Source organism: Hydractinia symbiolongicarpus, chromosome 2 (assembly GCF_029227915.1).
Source record: "Hydractinia symbiolongicarpus strain clone_291-10 chromosome 2, HSymV2.1, whole genome shotgun sequence".
Taxonomy (NCBI): Eukaryota; Metazoa; Cnidaria; class Hydrozoa; order Anthoathecata; family Hydractiniidae; genus Hydractinia; species Hydractinia symbiolongicarpus.
Window position 1 is genome coordinate 31158271 of NC_079876.1, and position 22533 is coordinate 31180803.

General features: G+C 32.5%; 2 protein-coding genes across 2 annotated transcripts; one reads left to right on the top strand and one right to left on the bottom strand.

The window, feature by feature from the left end:
* Positions 1–1923: 1923 nt before the first annotated feature.
* LOC130630660 (protein HGV2-like) lies at positions 1924–11864 on the bottom strand. Its single transcript, XM_057444236.1, has 12 exons — positions 11710–11864; positions 8370–8480; positions 7089–7201; positions 6123–6164; positions 5716–5901; positions 4745–4871; positions 4236–4327; positions 3595–3917; positions 3083–3172; positions 2707–2760; positions 2590–2625; positions 1924–2200 (listed from the first exon to the last, which is right to left on the bottom strand). The coding sequence occupies exons 1-12, from the start codon at positions 11760–11762 to the stop codon at positions 2084–2086; spliced, it is 1344 nt and encodes a 447-aa protein (XP_057300219.1). The 5' UTR covers positions 11763–11864; the 3' UTR covers positions 1924–2083.
* A 1661-nt stretch (positions 11865–13525) lies between these two features.
* On the top strand, positions 13526–22366 carry LOC130630659 (phosphoglucomutase-1-like). The gene is made up of 11 exons (XM_057444235.1): positions 13526–13789; positions 14170–14251; positions 15029–15109; positions 17754–18020; positions 18579–18671; positions 18773–18870; positions 19658–19856; positions 20383–20590; positions 20889–21060; positions 21517–21651; positions 21912–22366. Exons 1-11 carry the CDS (start codon positions 13553–13555, stop codon positions 21999–22001), a joined length of 1662 nt encoding a protein of 553 aa, XP_057300218.1. The 5' UTR covers positions 13526–13552; the 3' UTR covers positions 22002–22366.
* The last annotated feature ends 167 nt before the right edge of the window (positions 22367–22533 follow it).

The window sequence follows — 22533 nt, forward strand, 5'->3', positions numbered from 1 at the left end:
GTTGTACATAGCGTAATGATGCTCGATATCCGCGCGAATATTAGTGGTATTAAAGAACTTGTGATAAAATTCTGACACTACAATTTATAACCATGCCATAATGACGATTGTCTGTAATAACGTAACAACTAATCCATACACTAGTATTCACACGGAATTGTGAGAGAATTAGGGGTATCTCACAAGAAAAAAATCAGCCTTGCAAAACAGCTAGCTTGGTTTGCCGAGATCTCACCTCCATTAACAAACTCTTACAAAAAACAATTTAGTATCACATGAGAAACGTACCGTGGAAAATTAAGTCAACTATATCTTAAAATATAAGCCGTTGCGTGTCAAACCGGGTGGCTGCATGTTGAGTACTATCGGCTGCCACTGTCGTTTAAAACCGCTATTTTGAGGACAAAAGTGTACGCATGCGCAAAAACTTGGAAAATACAAATCGTCTACGACATATGATTATGACGTCATCGATATTGACCTCAGTCTCTGTTATCTTATTTTACTCACCCAATAAAAGTAAATTTAACATTTCTTTTCTTTTAAGCTAAAAGAAGGATGATCATTGACTACTATTTCGCCTTTGTTTGCTACCAGGGGCAGCATAAACAGACGGCAAGGCTGACAGAAGCCCGGATGGTTATCTCACAATTTACCAGTACAAGAGCACTGTTGCATAACATTCTGACGCTAAGTTTGCCTTAAAATTACTTTTCTCAGTTCTATGTATTATCTAGCTGGGAACATAATAAACCCATAATAAACTTTTGTGAAAGAAAGGGGAAGGATGTGAAAGAATTTATTGTTTATATTTATCTTGTTAAGTGCATAATTCTCATTATAATAATGACATTTACCGATTTATAAAGGCGTGTGACTGGTCATTTCAAAGGACCAATTTCTCTTATTAAAAAAAGTGGTAGCCACGAACCACTGGTTTTATCTAATAAAACAGGCCATCAGCTTTCTGGAAAAACATGTCTCACCAACGTTTAAAATGTTATGACCAAAACATTATTATTTATTCTCTCCTTCTCCTACAAACAAAAGTGAAAGTGACCAGGTAGCCTAAATTAGAGTTAAATAAAAAGCTTTTTACGAGATGATCTCGCAGAGACTCAAAACCATATGTTTTCAAGGGAAATTTGAAGAACGTGTGATGGTACCTATTATGGATCGCTTCCGGCAGGTTTGACAACAAATAATGGCGCATGCGCACACTTTTTTCTTGTTACCATTTACAAGAAAAAAGTGTGAGACGGACAATCTGGTCCTGCAAATACACGAAGTCTGTCTTTGATTTAATACGAAATAAGCGACACTCTATTGTTAATCAGGCGACCGATAGTTTTAAAAACGCAGCCGCTTGCTTTTGTTTTCGTCGGCCACACGTTTGAAAGGGGTGGCCGCCTGTTTCAGTAGTCAATCGGATAACGGCAAAAACACATGTTTATTAAATCTCAACCTTTAGGATAGCTACCAGCCCTGATTCGTTATTATGCTGGTATGTTGGTACACATTTAATTTTTATGGATTAGATGCGACACGTTCGTTCAAAATAGAATGCATCGCGATAGTGAAGATATGTTCAAAAGGGCTGATGGTGTAATGGATTATTCCACGGATAACGCTAAATATTAAACAAACTAGATAGCTAAAAAAGAATTCTGGAGATGCCAACGCCTCCTCCAAAATAGAATATTTCGATTCAAAGTGGCGGGAGACGGACTAGAACATGAAACCGCTAATTTGAAAGATGCGACCGCTTCTTTGAAACATGCGACCGCTTATATTCAACTGTGGCGGATGAAGTAAGATATAGTTGTTCCAATCTGCCACGGTCGAAACAAGCTCGTCTGGCTAAGCGAGTTATCGCATCGTCAAAACTAGTCAAGAAGAATGGGTGAACAGCACAATAAAAAATATTTTTTACATATGTACATCTTTTTTTAGATCCTGTAATAATTTACAAATTTTTATAGTATTATTCAAATGTTTTGTTTCTCAAATTTTAATACCGCATAGTACAATCATTTCGTCCACAACGTGTAAAACATTCACCATACACCATATATTTATGCTTTTAGACTTCTGAGGGAGTAACTTTTTGTTCAGCATGAGAATTACCGTTAACATCAGAATGATTTGTTTCACATTTCAACTTCTTTGGTTCGGATTTTTCTTCATCGTCCGACGGCCTCTAGCAAATAGAGACAAACTAAATTTTTTATCCTTGTGCAAAGCAGTTGTATTACGTACATTGTTTTTTAACGTTGTTTTTAAAACAAGGAGAGAGAAGGCAACAAATTCTTGCTCCGACAGACATTTGAAACATAATGGCCATCCATGTAACGTCTACTATACTTGTGATACCATGGACAGGTCGATTTAAAATCTTTGGGAAAATTGCCAGTTAGCTACAAAGTTTCATAACAATTGATTTTATTGCTATTGGTAGCCCCATATCAAATAATGCTGCAATTTTTTTGCGTACCCAACCTTAGCGGTCGTAAGTCAATGATTAAGAAATTTCCTAACCAGATGCCTTATCGAATCGTTATTTTTTTTCGACAAAATGTTTTTCCTCACCTTGGCCGAACGAACTTTACTACTGATGTCATGAACCTATGAGAAGAATGAAGTTATAGAAACACACAGTAAAATTATGAAATTACATATATATTACATAATGCAAAATTAACAAACCTCCGCTGTAGCGATATTTTTCAGTTCCTCAAATCCTTTATCGAAACCATTCGACTAAGAAATGGAATAGAGGCAATACAACAAATAAAATTGGATTATTTTTTTTAATTTTTTCACACTTTCAAATTATTGACATGTCTAAACTTCGACTATGTGGGCCATGTTGGGTTTGGACTATATCAAACAATAAAACTATTTGGCTTTAAGTCAATACGCTTGATGGAGCAGCGACAACGCCATACATAGTGAACACATAAAAACTTTTTTTCCAGTATTTTTTTTAAGTAGGCCTTTCATTCACACAGCAAAAGCTGTCGCCATTAATTTCGAAAACTTCCGTTACCACAGCAAAAACTCTTGTCATGTGGAAACTTACGTTAAGAGAGTCGAATACATTCTTTGTAGCTTCTTTTATCACTTGAGCTGATTTTTCAGCTTGTGCTTTCATATCCTCAGCATCTTCGATCTAAAAAAATTTCAACAAGATCAAAATCTAAATCTAAAAAGGTTCTTAATAAAACCCCAAAACAGAACAATATGGTTTACTACGCCTGTTTGGCCCTGGCATGACTTTTCCATATAAGGTTTTTCCATATAAAAGTGTGAAGACCCTTAATGACTTGAAATTCTGACATTTTGAGGGTTTGAAATACAAAATCAAAACAGAAAATCAGCGAGATAAATTATCAGCAAAATGGATTTTTATAAGAAGCATCCTTTTTGGGGACGTGCGTAAATATTTTTTAACGTCTACGGATTTTTTCTAAAAATATAAGGAGCGTTGTTAAAAGTACCGACAGTTTTAGCCTCACGCTTCATAACATTGTGTTTTTTTTATCAAAAGACGTTTAAAAGTTTGAAAATACTTTTGTCATGTTTTTTTTTTACCTTGGCCATCATATCTGACTTAATAAGTTCTTTTAATTCATCAATTTCTTTATTCCATTCTTCTTGTTCAGAAGTCGCTTTTTCTTTTCCTCCTTTATCTTCAGCAGCTTTCACTTTCTCTTCAAGGTTTGCCACACGTTTCTCAAGTAATTCCACAGCACACTTGTACTGTTTAATGGCTTCATCGAATTGTTTATCGAACGATACAGACAAAGCTATATTATAGTGTACTTCTGCGAGTCTTCGATCAGTGGGATCATCTAAAACTTCTTTATAATATTCCAGACAGTCGGTAAAGTCGTTTTTCGCCTCCATATAATGTTCTAAATAAACAAAAATATACAAGCTCCTATAGCTAAAGAAAATCATTTGGATAAAAACCGTACCATAAGAATAAATTTTTGTGGACAGATTTAGCCTATTTCATTAGTTTATGGATTTTATCACATAAATAAAAAATGCTCTAATTGCACACCTGAAATAACACGCTAGCGTTTGTATCAAAAGACTGACACATGAATTAATGAGAAATGACACAATCTTGTTCAATATGAGAAAAAATTATTGGTACTTTGTATTTCTCCAAGATTCTTAGAGGATCTTCTTAACAAATGGAATGGCCAACTAGCATCCAAAATTACCTGTTTCAAGGCTTATCTGCGCTAATCCATATTTTGCTTCTGCTAAAGTTAACTTAGCTTCTTTTTCCTTCTTACTTCCCATCTTTAACATCCTATAGAAGATTGAAAAATAGTGTTGTTTAACATACACGACTGCACTTCACAGCTTTACGATCTAACATTTAGTGATCTGAGCCAAATTTTCTCACATTAATCAAATATGGGTAGAATGGAAAGTGCAGTTAAGTAGAGAAACGGGAACACCTTGCTAAGGGTTTGGGAGCTTAGAATTTTCCAAAAACTTTGGAATTGTCAGGACTTTGAACCCTATTCTATTTAAAGGGAATCCGACGTGATAAATTATTTCGGAAATTGCAAATATAAAAAGGATAAGTCCATATAAAGATTTAGAGAATTAATTATTCCGTATAAATTATATCATTTCGGCACCGTAAAAGCTTTCGATACCTGCATGGATTATATAAATATATGGGTTATACAAACAAACTACGAACATTTTTTAAAAATACCTGATACATATAAAAGCAGTCAATTCAAACATTTCCCAAGCAAGCTGCATATTCGACACATCTTCTTCTCCACTATCCTCCAATTTTGAATCTGCTTCTTCTTTTGTTTCCGTTGTTGAACTGGATTCTGTTATGCGAACAAAATCTTTACATTTTTTTGACAAGTAGTGATATTAGGAAAGGTGTCATTTTAGGTTAAAAATATGATTTGCAACGTGAACACTCAATGGGAAAATAAAAACAAAAAACATACAGGTCTTTTTTAAAAGTGACTTTTTTTAAATGTATTTTTAAAGCATAAACAAAATATAAAAAGGGTTTATTATAATTAGTTAAGGATATAGGAAATGCCCATTACCCATTGTTAAGAATACTGTCTGTTATATTCTTGTGATATAAAAGCATGTGAAAGTATATATTTTGTAAAAGTCAGATAAATTGATACTTTTACATGCTACCGAATAGGGTAATTTTTTCATAGAATAATGAACTAGGAAGATGTAAATAATTATCTAACCCCCTTTTTAGGGACTCTCCAGTTTAAAAGGTACAGCTATTCAAATCTACTTTACTTGAGTACTAAAATGGTGTCTTAGTTTTGCTATTTAAAGTCTAGTTCCAAATTGATACTTTTCGTTGCACTTTTTTACTCATTGTAATAGAATATTGACAAACCATCATTTTTAAAAAAGAAAACTTTTCAATATTTCACATGGACTTAATTTCATGAATTTTCCCAAACCAGGGATATTCACGAAACCCACGTGAAATATAATCCACTATTTAAGAATCATAAGCTTTTCAACGATATAACGATCATAAATTTGAAAAAAATAACGATTTGGGTATCTATAACCATTCCATTTTTTCAGAATTATTATTTGAAAGGTTGATTTTCCAGATTTCTCAGCTTGTTACACACACCTTGGTCGACACTGCACTTCATAAACTTGAAGTATAAATAATTCTACCTTTGGATTCATTTTTTGTTTTCGCTATCTCACTGCCATTCTCATTCTCGCTTTTACTTTGACCTTTCTCAGTGGTTACATTTTCATTCCCAGCATCCTTTGCGTCTTTATTAGAATGTTCATCTTTTGGTTTCTCAGTTTTTATTTCATCTTCTTGGTTTTCTTGCTCCGTCTCTCCATCTTCATCTTTAAAAAAAATTAACTCTTTTACTTGTAAAACAGAATCTGACAAATGGGTTGTTATTTACAGTTCAAAAAGGTAGCAAATGCATATTTAACATGGCTTAATACTTTTTTTGCCCTTATTTTTTTATCAAACAAAAAAGTTAAAATATAGTTTAAATTCTAATACGGTATAAAGAAGTTTAAAGGTACAAGGTTATAGTACATATCGAAATTGTACCAACCATCATTTACATCTTCTTCTTCTTCTTCATCGTCTTCTGGAGCTAAAAACAAACAAGAAACCTAAAATATTGTTTTTTATCAGAACATTGATCTGTATAAATTTTGGAAGGGTTTAAAATGTAAATCTTTCCCAAGCAGCCTCGTTATGATTACGTTACCACAATATAATATTTTTTTTGTAATAAAGTCGCATAACACCTTTCTGTCAGGAGTGTATTCCTTTAAAGATTATTTCTGCAGTACAACAATTATTAATTTACATGTATTCAATGATGTTTTATTTATTTAAAGGCCCTATATAGTTTTAATTGTTGAAAAATGATAACATAGATTGGAGATAACTTTAAAAGTTATTGTCTTTCTTTAACCACCTAACGAACTCGTTTTTTTCAAGGCTATTAAACTAGATTGTGAAAATATACTTAAATTAAAAAGTCATTTGGATTGTGTATTTTTTAACTTATTGTTCCAATATGATTTCGTAATTCCACATGGTTTGCAGCAAAAGGGCCACTGACGCCCACTTTTAGTCATTCATAAATAATTCTTTGACCCTAAATTTTTTTAATTTTTCTTCTTCAAGTTCAAGAAAATTGTCTGGTATACAACAGTTGATAAAAAAAACTCTTTGCCTACTGATTGACTGGATTATCTTTTCTTTGCAGAAATGCTAGCCCTCATTTAAGAATTTCTTTTATGCAGCTAAATCATCTGAGGTTCTTGTGCAAGGATAAAGTTCTTAAAAGCTTTTGCTAATTTAGTTAAATCGACTTTCAAGCCCGATAAAAATCATGGATGCACTCTGTTGCTAGAAATTTAAAAGGGGAAAAAGCAAGCTGAATTGAGTTGAAAAAATGGTGCTTATCTGCCTTAATTTGCACTACCTATGATTCAGTACAGGAATTGTCCTGTCTTTTTAGTTTAGGAAAACCAGCCAAAAATTTTTTTGCCTGCATAATAATTACCTTCTTTCATTCCAAGAACACCATTTTCCAATCGTGCCAGTTCCAATAATGTCTTTCCATAATAGAGATAAGCCTCTGCACATTCATCTGCAGTCTGGCCATAGACATTTGCCCTATGAAAATTGAACAAAGGTTGAAATAAGCTTAAATAAAAGTTATAGGTTAGGGTGGTTGGGTGTGAATTAAATAGAGTTAAGGCGAGTGTAAAGGAAAAAAAATTGATTTTTTTTCGTTTTTTTTCCGTAAAATAAGGGCAAAATATACTACAGTTTTTAATTATGATTTTTTTTTCAAAAATTCCATCTGGATCTCTGTTTATTTTGTTTGTTTATGTTTACTCGCTAATAACGCTGTGATGATCTTTGTAACACTTTCTGTGCCCAAATGCGCATATTTCCTTCAAAACAAAAAAAATTTTGAAGAGCTGATATTTTTCTCACTTTCCAAAGAGAAGAATAGCACGCTTTAGAAATGGAAAACCTGTAAAGTGTAATTTCAATGCTGCAAGTAGCCGCATGTGAGTAAAACTTCAAAACTCTTTTTCTCAGTGTTTATTTTTTGATAAAATGGTATCTACAACTGAACTTTCTCTTACAAAACTAAATAACGTTTGTGTAGGAGAGCTGTTTTGAAATAAAGCTAAATAGTATATCTAAAAAGTTTTTTTTATTTTTTTTGTAAAAACATGTATAAATTTTTTTTACAGCCGTCTGTGTAAAAAAAAACAAGTTGAAAAAGTAGCATTTGGAAGAATATGAAATAGTAAGAAAACTATAAAATTTTGAACAAAATAGTAAAACCCTTTTTAGATACAGCTCAGCTGGGAAGAATAGTCAAAAAATTTTGAAAAAAAATCCAGCCGTTTTGTAAGAGAAACATCAGTTAGGAGAGACTGGGGTAAATTTTGTATACACCTAAACCTCAAACGACCTTAATATTTTTCCAAAGAAATTATATCACTCAATTGAGAAAAATAAGAGCTTCCAAAATATCTACATATCATGTTATTAAAATGTTATTTAGAGATATTTGGATTATAAAAATCATGCGCACTTTCCTTTACACTCGCCTTAAATAAAACCCTTGTATGAATCACACATCCGAATGAAGTCAGCTAGTTAACAACATTACTCAAACACGCACCATAACTAACTGGATGCAATTCATCGTATCCTCACTAATTTCCAAAATGAAAGTTGGTGCAAATGTAAGATTTCTGTATCATTTTTTAAGTAAAAAAAATTAACAAAGAGGCTGTATTATAATAGTCTTTAAACTTACAGTTTTTCACACAATCCAACAAAACAATCCAGAGCAACTTGGTATTCACCACAAATAAGATGTCGTTTTCCTGCAGACATTAATTCTTGCAAAGTCTTTACATCTTCTTCACTGAAAAAAGGTTTTGAGAAGTGTTATTATCAGTCTTTAGCAGCCCAAAGCAGCTACAAAAAAGTACAAAACATACACAATAAATATCACTTGCACTTGATCATCAAGATGATTGATTTTTTACAATTCAATAACTGGAGTTCTGGATTAAGGAATTATAATAACGGGGGAAAGAAGACTTTTAAAAAAACATTGTTCAAAATCTGAGCATATGGTAAGACCATTTTTAGTAGTAGAACTAGAGCAACTGAAGAAAATGAGATTAATCAGGGCAGGAATGTTGTGCAATCGCAAGCACACAGGCCATGTTTGAATGTTCCTGTACGATCATCGTACAACAAAAAAACACTAAACACCTAAGGCATGCGCTAATTGCACACCAAAATAAATAATATTCTGTTCAATGAAGGTGTAGTGATTTAATTTTTTTCTTCACTAAATGACATGAATGATTAATGCAAATAATTAAATTGAAATTTGTGTGGCTTTTAAAATAAAATTGTTTCAATGACCTGCAAAAAAAACAGGTGCTTTGCAAAATACACAAGCATGCTTATTTAGAGCAGGTGTTTTATTGGTTTTCCATTCATTACTTTATCCACCTCAAGGTATGTTTGATATTCGATATTTAGTAATCGAAATTGTGAAGTCTTCCTTAAACAGTGCTGTTGAGAGTTTATAGCACTTTAACAACTTTGCTTCTGATTAGTGTTGGAGTATGAAGCACACCACCATGAAAGACACCATGATAATCTTTGGAAACAACACTACTTGGACAAAGTTAGAAAAAAGGAAATACTCGAAGCTGCAGTGGAAAAGTAGATGTTGAAACATAGGACAACAAAACTTGCAGATAACTCCCCCAGAGAAAGCACCCCAAGTTACTGTAGCAATCTCTGATGAAAGCGATGAGAGTGAAAACAATGATGATAATATGAGTCATGATAGCTTAAGTGATTGTTAGCATAATGACAACACTTTTTTTATGACAAGGAATAAGTTGTAAATTATTTATTTTTAAGGCTACTTGCTTGTTTTTGAGAGTTATGCAACTAGAGATGTTCTTGTATTGCTTTTAAAATTATACAGAATACACTAATATTGTTTTAAAGTTATACAGCAAGTTATACTTGCGCTGTTTAGAAATTGATAGCAAGTTATTCTCCTCCCACTTGATATAATAACAAAACTGAAAAGTTATTTAGTGTTCTTTTAATGTTTTTTGCACAGTCTTCATCACTTTTTTTGTTTGAGTTAAAAAAAATTACGGTATAAATTTTTCTTAAAAAAAAATGAATAATGAAAGCATCACACATATATTTGCAACAAAGGCCTCGTCAGAATGGCACTACTCGCAAGTAAATCTTTAAAAATATGTATCATGTTTCTCATGAGTTATATTAAATAAAAACATAAGACAATAATTTTATTTCACCATTAATTTTTTTTTTAATTTAGTTGCTCTTTTTAATAAATTTTATATTTTTTAATAAAGTTGATCTTTCTCTCTTAGTTCTTTAAATGCTCTTGCTACTTTTCTTATATGAAATCACTTCCAGCATGTTCTTTCGCAAGCACGAGTCAGCATGATATTTAATTATAGTTATTGTAATCAATTACTTTATAACTCAGACAACAATCTGTATAATTTTAAAATATTGCCATAGAAACAGGTCACAAAGCTTGCTTTCTTTTTGTTTTTGGGGGATGTTTTAAGATCGAAGCAACAATAATAACGTGAGGGAATTTTTTTATTAAAAAAAAACAGTTTAATGTATAATAAATTTTTTATAAAAAATGTAAAAAAATATATATATTTACATCTAAAACCATATTAACAAAAAGTTATTAACTAAAGAGTTTTATAAGTGTAACATGCACGTTTTATAATTTTTCTTCGTGCTGTTGCTACGTCGCATAAATTTTTTTTTCAAAGATAACGAATAATGAACGCATCGCACAATTTACTTTTGTCGCAACAAATCACACGTTTTTCAAAACATGCTAAAATTACTGTTGTTGTATGTGAGTTAAATTAAAAATTATGCCGTGCGTACATTGCACGCCTCACAATGAATGAAGAGTATCATGACGTTCGAATCGCACGCCAGCATTTTTCTTCTTGACAAGGCCTGCAACAAATTACCTGCTTTTAAAACATCGCAAAATTGGTGTTATTCTATGTGAGTTCTATGATTACCTCGAGAAAAAAAATGGAACAAAAATTTAGATACCGTAAGCAAAAGAAAAAGGGAGAAGGGAAATTTTGAATCTAGAAAATTAGATATATTTGAATCAGATTAACATGATAAAAGATTATTATCAAAGTCACCTAAAAAGACTTATTGGGAGTCACAAAAAAATGATTAAAATTTTGTAAAATGCTGAATTTAAGTAAAAAGGATGTCTGTAAATTAACCAATTATAACTCTTACTCTTAGGTTGATTTTCTCATTGAATTAACTTATATCCGAGAAAATGTAAGTCTTAGGGGCTTTCTAAAAAAATTTGGGCCCTGTTTGCGGAATATCGCCGCTAAGATTCAAACCCCCTCCCCCTGATTTTAGCGGATTTCCGTCTGTGAAATACACATATTTGAATAAATCTTGGAAGGCTCAGGGGTGTGTTCTGTAGATAAAAGTTATCGGAATTGATGACAAGACAAATTATGCTCACGAACGACGAAGAATTTTCAGGCCACAAACACATTTTTTTAATTTCTTATTCCTTAGCGGGTTTTTTTTTAAGCTTCAGACTCCCTTCCCCCCTTAGCGACGATACCCCACAACAGGGCCCAAAACTTTTTTTTTGGAAGCCCCCCTTAACATACAAAATTATTATGCTTTTTTGAGATAAACAAGAAGAGAGCACTGCCTTTACTGCTAGCGACGTTATTTAAATGCCAAAAAACAGTTTTAGAAATGGTTTCACAAGTTTTGGAAATCCTTAACTAATTTGCTGAATTCTTGAGTGTTTATTTGCTGAACAAAAACACCAGGTATTTGTGATGCATCACAAGTACCTAGAGGACATCGTTGTCCTCCTGGTGGTGGCCCTGACTGGTAAAAATGTTTAGTTTCTTTTTCCTTCTTAATCGAAATATTATCCCTGACTGCCACAATGTCTGTTTATGAATTATTGGGAGATCCGGGGAATAACGTGGGTGACACAGTGGCAACCCTTACCGCATAGTTTATTTTTAAGCTAATAAAATTTCACTCGTCGTTACCTTGGTTCTGGTTTTGAAGATGATGGCTTTTCTTCTATAACTTCCTGGACCATGATTTATCTTATGTTAATACTTCAAAAAGTTAAGCAGTACTTTCATTCAACAACTCAGAGTATAAATTTACTTTCCCGCGTTCTTGAATAAGGTTTAACCATTACGTCACAGGTAAACCAATAACCAATAGGATTAATAGCTGCGTATGTCTTCTTTGGATGCGAAAACTACAATAGAGCCTAAAAAACATAAACAGAGGCCTCCGGGAAACAAACTTTTTGTGTACGTGCGGCCGGATTTGGTTTGGACTTGCCTTGACACTAAACACAAAGCAACACTTCAACTCATTAGTATCAATATGCTTTAAAGATTTTTTTCTTGACAGTTAGCCTATGGAATAGTAGAATTACTTTCCCCTTTTTTGTACGCTAGTTAGCCAGATAGGAGAAAAAATGGCGCTTTTTTTTCTGTACTTCCTTGTATTGCTTATTGACGTTTTTGATATAGATTTAAAGTAAGGGAACCTAAACAGATGTATGTTAAGGAACACTCTTGTTGGAAAATCTGTGGCCTAATGACAATTTTTTTTCACAAGAAAGTCATTTTTTTTCTTGATGAGCAAATGTGTGGTACCATCCCCCTGGTAGCTAGCTATAGCTATACTTTGATCACATTCAGTCAGGGTAGGTTGATCAGAAAGTTGTTAAAGCAGGAATAAGAATATAATTAATAATTATATACTGCCTTTTAGAAATTCTAACCTGTAACTTAGTTTTCAAATTTAATTTATCTTTCAGAGCCACATTAACAACTATCTAAACACATAGCGTACAGAGGTTCTATTTCGCCATAGGTAGAATTTCGCCAGGAATAAGTAAATTCTGTTCATGCCACAGTTTATGGATTTATCTTTAATAAAATACAAGGTTTGGATAAGCGAAGCAAACTTCTGTGGACAGCTACACCATATCTTTCCCAGACTCGTGATTCGTTAATCCTTTTTTTCCTCGTGACTAGTACAACTTCGCCATACTTCATTTTGATAGATTAAGGAGATATACTTTGTAAACCCAATTTTTTTTATCTAGGCCCATCACAAGGGACTTAGAGAATAGTATTAAGCTGAGTTACATAGATTACCCAGAATATCTTGTTTCTTTTTCACAGTTAAAAACTTAAATGATTAATGGTAAAGCACAACATAATGAGGACCATGAGTGTTACAATGTTAGATAATGGAGAGCATGATGTAACTTTAACAATAGACTGCGCCCTACATACTTAATTACTTGATGAGATTTTTCTACTTTTACAGTATGGTAGAGACCAGCAATCCCTCAGCACTCTTCTGTTATGTTTCTTGTGAATCATTATCATTGTAAGATTGTTTTGACATCTGCTAGCACTGCCATATGGGAGGTGTGGATGGTCATCAAGAGTATCCAAATACATGTCCAATGTAGTTTTAAAGGAGTTTGTAATTGTATCAGTGATAATTTTTCTGTCTCTTGTCTCTTGGCACATATGGATTTGCAGTAACTTAACAAACGTCTGTGTCTATTGATGTGTTCAATATATAGGCATCTTTTTCATCATTTTCTAAGGATAAATAATCAGTATCTGTCCCATTTGAATTTCTTATGAATTTAGAACACTTTTATGGGAACTTAGTATGTGAAATTATAGTATTCCGGAATTTTTTTATATAAATTCATACAAATTTTGTAGATGACCCTCTTGTGTTTACCATCCTTGATTCCCTGTTGTGTGACAGTAGGACAGTATTTGTCAATTTGGTTTATTTCTTTCCACAACTGCTATTAACTATTTAATATTTCATCAAGCAAAAATGAATATTGAAGAAATAGATACAAAGCCATTTGATGGACAAAAACCTGGAACATCTGGTTTGCGTAAACCTGTTAATACATTCTTGCAAGATCATTACACAGAAAACTTTATTCAATCAATTTTTGACGCTGTTGGGGTACAGTTATTTGGAAGAACATTGGTAGTTGGTGGAGATGGAAGGTTTTTTATGAGTGATGCCATTAAAATTATAATTCAAATGGCAGCTGCTAATAAGGTATGTTTGTGCATTTATTAATTAAGTACCTCAGCGGTGTAACTTATTCAGTGAATATCAAGGTTTGGCCACTCAAGGTAAATCAGATGCCACAAGGTGCAGGCTTAGAGAGGTAAATCAGATATTCAGCAAAAATAAGCAAGCAATATCTGTTTTATCACTTAGGCTAAACTTGCTATTACCTGGATGATGGTTTCAACATTTTCCTTGTAATTTAAGAGAATGAATTTGTCTTATAAAACAAGGGAATCTACTTTAGAGACCTCTTAATGTAAAGAATAGTACTCACCTTTTACATGACTTTTTTATAGTACATACAATGCATGAGAAATCTATAAAGTGTTTTCCTGTTTGTATATATGCCTAAATTTCTCAACTAGATTGGGAAACTAGTGATTGGCGTTGACGGCATTCTTTCAACACCAGCTGTATCATGTATTATCAGAAAGAAGAAAGCGTTAGGTGGGAAACGATAATAGAAATTTTCTTATGTCCTAAAATGAATTTTTTTGTCAACATAACCTGCTATATATGCTGTATTTATCCTATTCAAATCTTTTGGATGTTTTGGCAATTTTATAGTGCCATGTTTCTAAATTATTCACCCTTTATTCCTCTGCCTTTTTCATTCTAAGCATTTTCCATAGTCCAGTTTGAGTGTGAAAACATAGTTTAGGTAAATACAGAAGAATTTTTTTGGTGTACATAAAAACGCATCTGGTAGAATTTTGACACAGATAATAAGCGTCCAGAATCACTCGTCAAAATTGAGTTATAAAAACTTCTAAAACTATTTCTTTCTTCTGTAAGGTCTATTGCTCTTGGAATGTAAGGTAAATATCATATTGGTAAATTCCCAGAACTTGCATTGCCCCACTCACTGCATTTTTTTCTGGAAGCCTGCTATTTACAAAGTAATCTGGATGCACCAATAACAGCTATTCGAATGGATAATGTGCTCATGAATGATTTTTTTTCATTCTTTTATTATTTCGACAGATTATTATTTTATATATATAAAGTTAACCAATGATTTCTTTGTATTCCCTATTTGTTAGTTATATAAAAAAATTTAGTGTACAAAAAGATGAATGATTCAATCAAAACATTTTACTTCATGGTGATTGCAACGGGGTCACTACTATACAAATAAAAACATAAAATAAGGGCTTATTTATATTTTTGTATAGTTTTTTTACATGAGAAAACAGGTGTGACTATGATAATTCATTATTTTAGGTGGAATTATTTTAACAGCTAGTCATAATCCTGGTGGCAAAGATGGAGATTTTGGAATTAAGTATAATACCTCAAATGGAGGTATGGTATTAATTTGTAAAAAAAGGAGAACAAATAAAACCTTTATAAATTTGTGGTACACATGTACACCTATATGCCTTCCTTCTGTTAAAAGATGTTTAACCGAGGAAAATTATCACAGTTTCTGGTCCTAGAAAATTTGAATATTCATTATATTACTAACCAAAATTTGTGCAGCCAGATGGGAGAATGCTTTTTGTCTATTATCAAGTTAGTATCATTGCTCAACACAAAGATTTAGTTACTCCATGTGATATAAATACCATAAAATTATTATAAGCACTTGTCTTTATTCGTAGGGCTTATTTTCCCTTTTATACAGTTTAAGGATACTGTAAGACACACATTCAGTATTTTCATTATTTCTCAAAAATTGTGTTTTTTCTTTAAAATTATTGAATATAAAAGCAAAATTTATATCATCCTATAGACAATATATTGTCTATAGGATGATATAAATATAAAATTTCTTTTTTTTTCCAGGTAGCCATAACTCCACATCTTTGTTTTTCACTAAAACGTCTGAAACTTTTTCTGTGCGTCATATTAATTATTTTAGCATTACCATAGCAACAATACTTTGTCACATTTTTTCGTAAAACGCATTTTTTGTCTTTTCTTTAGATAATCAAAATATACATAAAATCTGACAAATTCATTTGCAGCAGGTATCGATGAGCTCATGCGCAAAGTTTTGTTGAGTTTCTCCATTATGGAGGGGAGTTTCGAACATTTTAAGTCATGTATAAATCGTGAAAAACAACATCTAAAATTCCTTGTAAAAGAGTTTTTTATAGTTTTAATAGGTTAAATTATATACCATTTTTTTATACCATTACAGTATCCTTAAGGCCATTCTGAAAAGTCACACTTTTGCAAATGTCTGGTGTGGTCTCTTTGGTTGAGCACATGGTTAAAAAACAGAACCTTTGACAGGAAAAGACTTCTGTATTGAGAGGAGAAAATGATGGAAATAAATAAAAAAGTGGTTTATTGTATATAAATTGAAAATACACACAATAGTGGATATTTTTGAAATGACGAACTTTTTTTTATGCAGGTGAAACTGTGGTGTAAATTTTAGGGAAATTTTAGGCCTTCAAAATTTGTGTTTCTTTTTTACCAAAAGACATTCATATTTAGGCAAAAAAAAATATTCCAGCAAAAAAGTCCAGAAAGGAAAACATATACATAATAGAAAACAATATTGGCTGTAAATAATGTGGGTATCCTTGTCAAGTGTAGAATTAAATGATTTATTACTTTGGTAATAATTTTGAAAAAAGATGCCTAAATTAATAAGCTGGTTGCTAGTACTGTGATCACATATAGAGCATACTTTTTGTGTTTTTGTCCAAGACAAGTCTGTCAAACTTTGAAAATTTTGATGAGCTTAAAAACCTTAAATGAAAACCCGAGGTATAAAATAATGTTGGACTTATATTATAAAGCTTAAAAAGTTAGCTACAAGTCTTTGTAAATTTTTTAAAAAGCTCTTTTCGTTCTCAACATATTCACATAAAGAATTCCAGATTTAATTATGCTGCATGAATTATTATGTCATATTTCAGTAATAGCAAATTTAGACATTTTCTTCCATCAGTAATTTTAGACCTGTTAAGGGGTGTACATTCAAACTTTATCAATGCATCTCAATTCCCTTGCGTGAGTAAAATTGTGAGTCCACGACACGCAGATCACGAGTCACTTTCTTATGGCGTGGCTGTAAAGTTTACTAAAAAGTAAGTAAGCCACTAAATGAGAAAACAGGGTGTCCATTTGTCATTTATGCTACAGCGCTGTTCTCGGTCGTTACGGTTGAAATAATTTCTTTTTACCCCTGGTTTACCATGTGCGCGCCTTATCTTATGAAAACGAGTTTTTTTATCAACTGAAAAGGAAAACTGAAGCAAAGAAGGTTGTTAATGTTGTTGTCAGAAATATTTTTTAAAACAAATAAAAATGTTCGATGATATAACATCACAAAAAGAATTGATTGGAAATACATCAGACAATTGTAGCTATACATTTTCAATTTGTTCTCTTTGGGATGAAGCGAAGTTTAGTAATCAAAGTAAAAAAACGATTGGACTACTGAGAAAGCGAAAGAAAAGCAGATTTTGTTTGCAATCAAATTTTGTGGGTAAACATATAGGGCTTGTACCAGCTTACCCACAAAATTTGATTGGAAACCAAGTTGCAGATCCTGAGTTATTAAGTCGTCAGCAAAAAAATTAAGAGGCCTGGGACTAGCAAGCGAGTGTCATTTTAGCAAAAAAATTTATGTTAATCAATTAATCTTTATAATATCTATCCATTGATAAAGTTTGAATGCACACCTCTTAGTATGTCTAAAATTTCTGATGATAGAAAATGTCCAAATTTGCTATTACTGAAATATAACATCATAATTTATGCAGCATAATTAAATCTGAAATTCTTTAAATGTGAATATCATAAGAACAAAAAGAGCTTTTTAAAAAAATTAAAAAGACTTGTTAACTAACTTCGGGTTCCCTGTAAATCCTTTTTTGGTCATTCCCTTGAAAACGTTGAAGTTGAAATAAAAAGTAATTTCTCTGTGTATAGTATAGCTCGTGTTTGCAACTGTTAATTTAATTTTATCTGTTGTTTAATATATCAGGACCGGCACCTGAAGGTATAACTTCAAAGATATACGAACATACAACAACAATTACCAACTACAAGATATGTAAAGAATTACAGAACTGTGACATCAGCAAGCCTGGAAGTTTTGAATATGATGTTCAAGGAAAACAATTTCATATTGAAGTTATTGATCAAGTTAAAGATTACGTGGATTACATGAAAAGTATTTTTAACTTTTCTTTACTCAAAGATTTTTTGTCAACCAATGAGTTCAAAATCATTGCAAATGGCATGAACGGGGGTAAGTAAAATAGTAATTCCCACATTACTTTATTTTCTATGAGAAGAAGAGGCATTTTATTTTGGAAAATTAATTGTTGTGGTTGTAGATTTGTTAACTTAGGTAATGAGCAGGAGGGGGATGTCTGTTGGTTTGTAAACTTTTGGAACGCTCATGCTTGCTACTGTGCTTTTTCTATTCCAAAAATATATTGTTAAATGTTTAAAATTGTTTGACTTGAGTAGAATATTATCAGATGTTCTTACTTCAATCCACAGTTGTGGTATGGAGCACTAAGCAGAAAGTGTTGTTACTGGATGACAAACAGTTGTTTTGGCCCAAGAGAAAAGAAACTGTCATGAAGTGTTGGGGTTTTTAAAGGGAAATCTTCGATATTTAGGGAATTCTTGTGCTCATTGCTTTATATTTTATCTCTAACAAATATTTTGTAGCAGTAAGTGTAGAGACTTCAATCAGGATAAGGGATAAAGATGTGCGAGATCCTTTGCTCTACTAATAGCCTAAAAAATGTTACCAAAAATTGCACTGTGTTATAGTATGATGTGCTTATGCTTCTAGTGACTGGACCTTATCTGCGCAGAATAATTTGTGATGAGCTCGGGGCGTCAGAGGAATCCATCATTAATGCTGTGCCTAAAGATGATTTTGCTGGTAAGTGGTTTATCTTTAGTTGTTCAATGCAGCTAAACATTGCTCCAGCATAATACATTTTTTTTTCTTTATCTACAATAATCTGAAAAATATATTTTTAGGTGTACACCCAGATCCAAACATGACATACGCTGCTGACTTTGTTGAGTTGATGAAAGGTGGTCAGTATCATTTAGGAGGGGCATTTGATGGAGACGGTGTAGGTTTATATCATGTTATCTGCGTCACCTTGATATGTATGTAAGATATTCTTTTCATCGATACCATACTGCAACGCCTAACATAAGTTAGTGCAAAGGAGGGTAAAATTTCAAAGTAGCAATTGAGAAAGCTGTTTTATGAAGTAACACACATTCCTAACTTGTCAATGTTTGTAGTGAACTTACATCTAAGATTACTTGGTAAATCTAAAATCTCAAGCGTTACTATTTTTGCTGATGTCAGCATGCCCCAATGTTTTGGGCGATTTTCGTTTGTTGAGCAGATTGTTTCATGATGTGGACATGGTGGAAAGTTTTATTTGGAGATATAGTCAAAAATCGAACTTTTGCACAAATATTATGTACAGGATTGTAATTCAGACAGAAGATAGTGTTAGCTTTCCCAAAAATGGCACACTGTGTGGGGCATTGGATGTTGCATGGAGTTGTCTAATAGAGCGCGGACCCTAATTGGGTCTGCGTAGCTCAAAAATAAGCATTAAATACTCTAAAAAAACCCCACCTAAGCCATGGCCCCGCCTGGAAATAAAAGACAGGGTATATCCGTCTATATTTGTGAGGCTAGTCATGTAAAATATGCACATCTATGAGGTCTGAAACATTCACCTTTATTTTTCTCCACGCATCAATTTTGAATGATTTTTGGTTCGCGAAAAACACTAACTGGTCAACAAAATGTATAGAAAAACAGATTTCATGATGGCGATGTGTTGCTTCTTTGTTACATTTTAGCTTTAATTGAAATGTCAAATTTTTAATTTTTAGGACAGGAATATGATACTTGGTCATAATGCATTCTTCGTCAACCCATCAGATTCTGTGGCCATCATAGCAGCAAACTATGAGTGTATCCCGTACTTTAAAAAAGCAGGCTTAAAAGGTGTGGCACGAAGCATGCCCACAAGTGCAGCTCTTGATCGTGTTGCAGAAAAGTTGGGTGTGACTGGTTACGAAGTTCCAACAGGTTTGAATTTCGTGATTTCTTAAACTGTAGAACAACTATTTTTTAAGTGAAGAAACTTTCACATTTTTTTTTAATTTACAAAAGTGCATGTTTTTTTTTTCATTTATAGCGACAAATTTCATTATAAAATTCTTTAAGGCCGGCCATCAAATTTTCTTTCAATTTTATGCTTTGATAATAAAGGAATACTTTTGATATTCAAACTTTTAATTTTTAAATCCTTTATATTTTTAAGATTAATTTTTGACAATTTGTAAAAGATAGTTGTAACTAATTCGCTTAAGTTTATATTCGCAAAAATTTTTAAAGAAGTTACACTTTGAAGAAAACTTGATCATTTTAATTTTGAAATGGAAATATTATTTCACATTGCGCATGCTTGTGTGTAAACAAAAAATAGTCTTTCAAAGGGGAATCGATTCTAAATATTGTATGATCAATGTCTTCTTCAATTATTATGCTTCCTTTCGAAGCAGGCGTGTTTAGAAGAAGCGAAGATTTCATGAAAATGTGAATTTTTCTTCAGGATGGAAATTTTTTGGTAATTTAATGGATGCTGAAAAATTGTCGATATGTGGTGAGGAGAGTTTCGGAACTGGATCGGATCATATTCGAGAAAAAGATGGCGTGTGGGCGTATTTAGCGTGGTTGAGTATCTTAGCAACGAAAAAGTTGTCCGTACAAGAAGTCATAGAAAATCATTGGAACGAATATGGAAGAAATTTTTTCACCAGGTAAAATAAATATACTTATCAATGTGTTAAGTTTGTTTTATTTCGCCATTAATTACTTTTTTGGATATATGGCTGAGAAAACCCCCTTTTGGGGTTCTATCGGGCTGTTATTACGGTGGAACATGAATGCCCTATTTTGGTTACTTTCGCTACAATTTCAACTCTTTATTTGCCTCGGAAATTCTTTTAAAGTGTTTATTTATAAGGCGATCTTTTTGCTCGGTAACCCTCTCCGTGTAAACAGTCCCTTGATTTAAATTTCGAGGAAAACATAATTTTCCAACTCTCTCCTACGTAGGTATGATTATGAAAACGTAACAAGCGAGTCTGGAAATGAACTAATGGCTCAACTCCGTCAATCAATTAATGACAGTTCTTTAAATGGAAAAGAATTTGGAACATATACTGTGAAGAATATGGATGATTTCAAATATGTTGACCCCATTGATGAAAGTGTCTCGGAAAAACAAGTAAGAATTTGATGGCTGTTTCATATCATGTTTACCAATTTCCTTGATGTTTTTTTAGTCAGTTAAAAGAGCAGTGATTTACATTTAATTAGCAGCATCATCTCTATACGGTATTATGGACGTCCTACAATAGATTTCGACGGTTTTTTAGACACCTTAGAAAAAATTTCGACGGTTTTTGGACGTCCTAAAAAATATTCGACAGTTTTTTGGATATTTGATAAAAGATTTCGACGTTTTTTTGGTCCAAAAATTTTGACGGACGTCGTATAAAAATTTCGAACATCGTACAAAAGGTTTGACGGTTTTTGGACATCGTACAATAGCTTTGACGGTTTTTTGGACATCGTACAAAAGATTTGACGGATTTTTGACGTACAAAGATTTCGTCTGATGCCAGTCCCACTTTAAGAAAGGTTTTCACGACACAGATGAGAAATTCTGATGTTTTTTTAGGGTATTCGTATTATGTTCACGGACGGATCACGCATCATCGTTCGATTAAGTGGCACTGGTTCCCAGGGTGCAACTGTTCGAATATACGTCGAAAGTTACGTAACCGATAGTACGAAATTGAAAGATGATACGCAGGTAAAAAAATGTTATTTTTGTTTTTACTGTCAGCTGTTGTTGTTGTTATTGTTGTCCATTATGGTTGTTTTTATTGTGTAGTTGTTTTTGGTGTTGTTGTTGTTGTTGTTGTTTTTTGTTTTTGTCGTTGTTGTTGTTTTTAAGATCTTAACGCAACACGTGAACAGGCTAGTCAACTACCAATTTGCTTTTCTAATTCTTTCAGTATTCGTGAGAAAGTGTGCAGACAAAAGTAATTAATTTTTATGTTTTTATTTCAGGAGGTGTTAAAACCATTGGTAGATATCGCACTTGAACTTACCAAACTAAAAAGTATAACTGGAAGAACGGAACCAACTGTCATCACTTAGATAGCATTTTACAAGTGTAGAAATGTTTACATAATTTGTTTTTATATTATCGTATTATTACGTCTTTATCTGGTGCATCGTGTTTTAACTAGTTCCCAGGACTCTGTCCTTGTTTTTATTTGTAACTTGTCTCCAGCTCTCTACCTGTGTGTGTATTTTGTTTCTGTTTGTTTTGTTTTTGCGTGTTTCCGTAGTATACCCCGTGTAAATTCCTACTTGTTTACCAGACCTGTGTAGTAAGTTTGTGTCTGTTGTCAGCGTCCTGGGAACGATATTGTAAGTAAACAATCATAAATTTAACTCACTCAGATTTAATTTGAATTCATTTTTTCTTACATTAAATTAAATTTATATCAAGAATGAAATTGTTTTTATTGCGTTCAGCTTACAGTCCGTAATCATTGATTGAAAGTTTCGACCCTTGTGAAGTCTAGTTGTGTCTTAACTTCCACTCGAGACATAACACATATAAATTTTGGCGATGGTTCACACGAGACATAAGCATGGACAAAATTTATACGTGATAGGGAAA

Coding starts and splice junctions, on each gene's coding strand:
- LOC130630660 (XM_057444236.1), bottom strand. CDS start 11,762: ATGGTCCAGGAAGTTATAGAAGAAAAGCCATCATCTTCAAAACCAGAA. Junction 6,165..7,088: donor TGTTCTTGGAATGAAAGAAG/GTAATTATTATG, acceptor GTTTGTTTTTAG/CTCCAGAAGACGATGAAGAA. Junction 2,201..2,589: donor GTAAAGTTCGTTCGGCCAAG/GTGAGGAAAAAC, acceptor TCTATTTGCTAG/AGGCCGTCGGACGATGAAGA.
- LOC130630659 (XM_057444235.1), top strand. CDS start 13,553: ATGAATATTGAAGAAATAGATACAAAGCCATTTGATGGACAAAAACCT. Junction 13,790..14,169: donor AAATGGCAGCTGCTAATAAG/GTATGTTTGTGC, acceptor TTTCTCAACTAG/ATTGGGAAACTAGTGATTGG. Junction 15,110..17,753: donor GTATAATACCTCAAATGGAG/GTATGGTATTAA, acceptor TTAATATATCAG/GACCGGCACCTGAAGGTATA.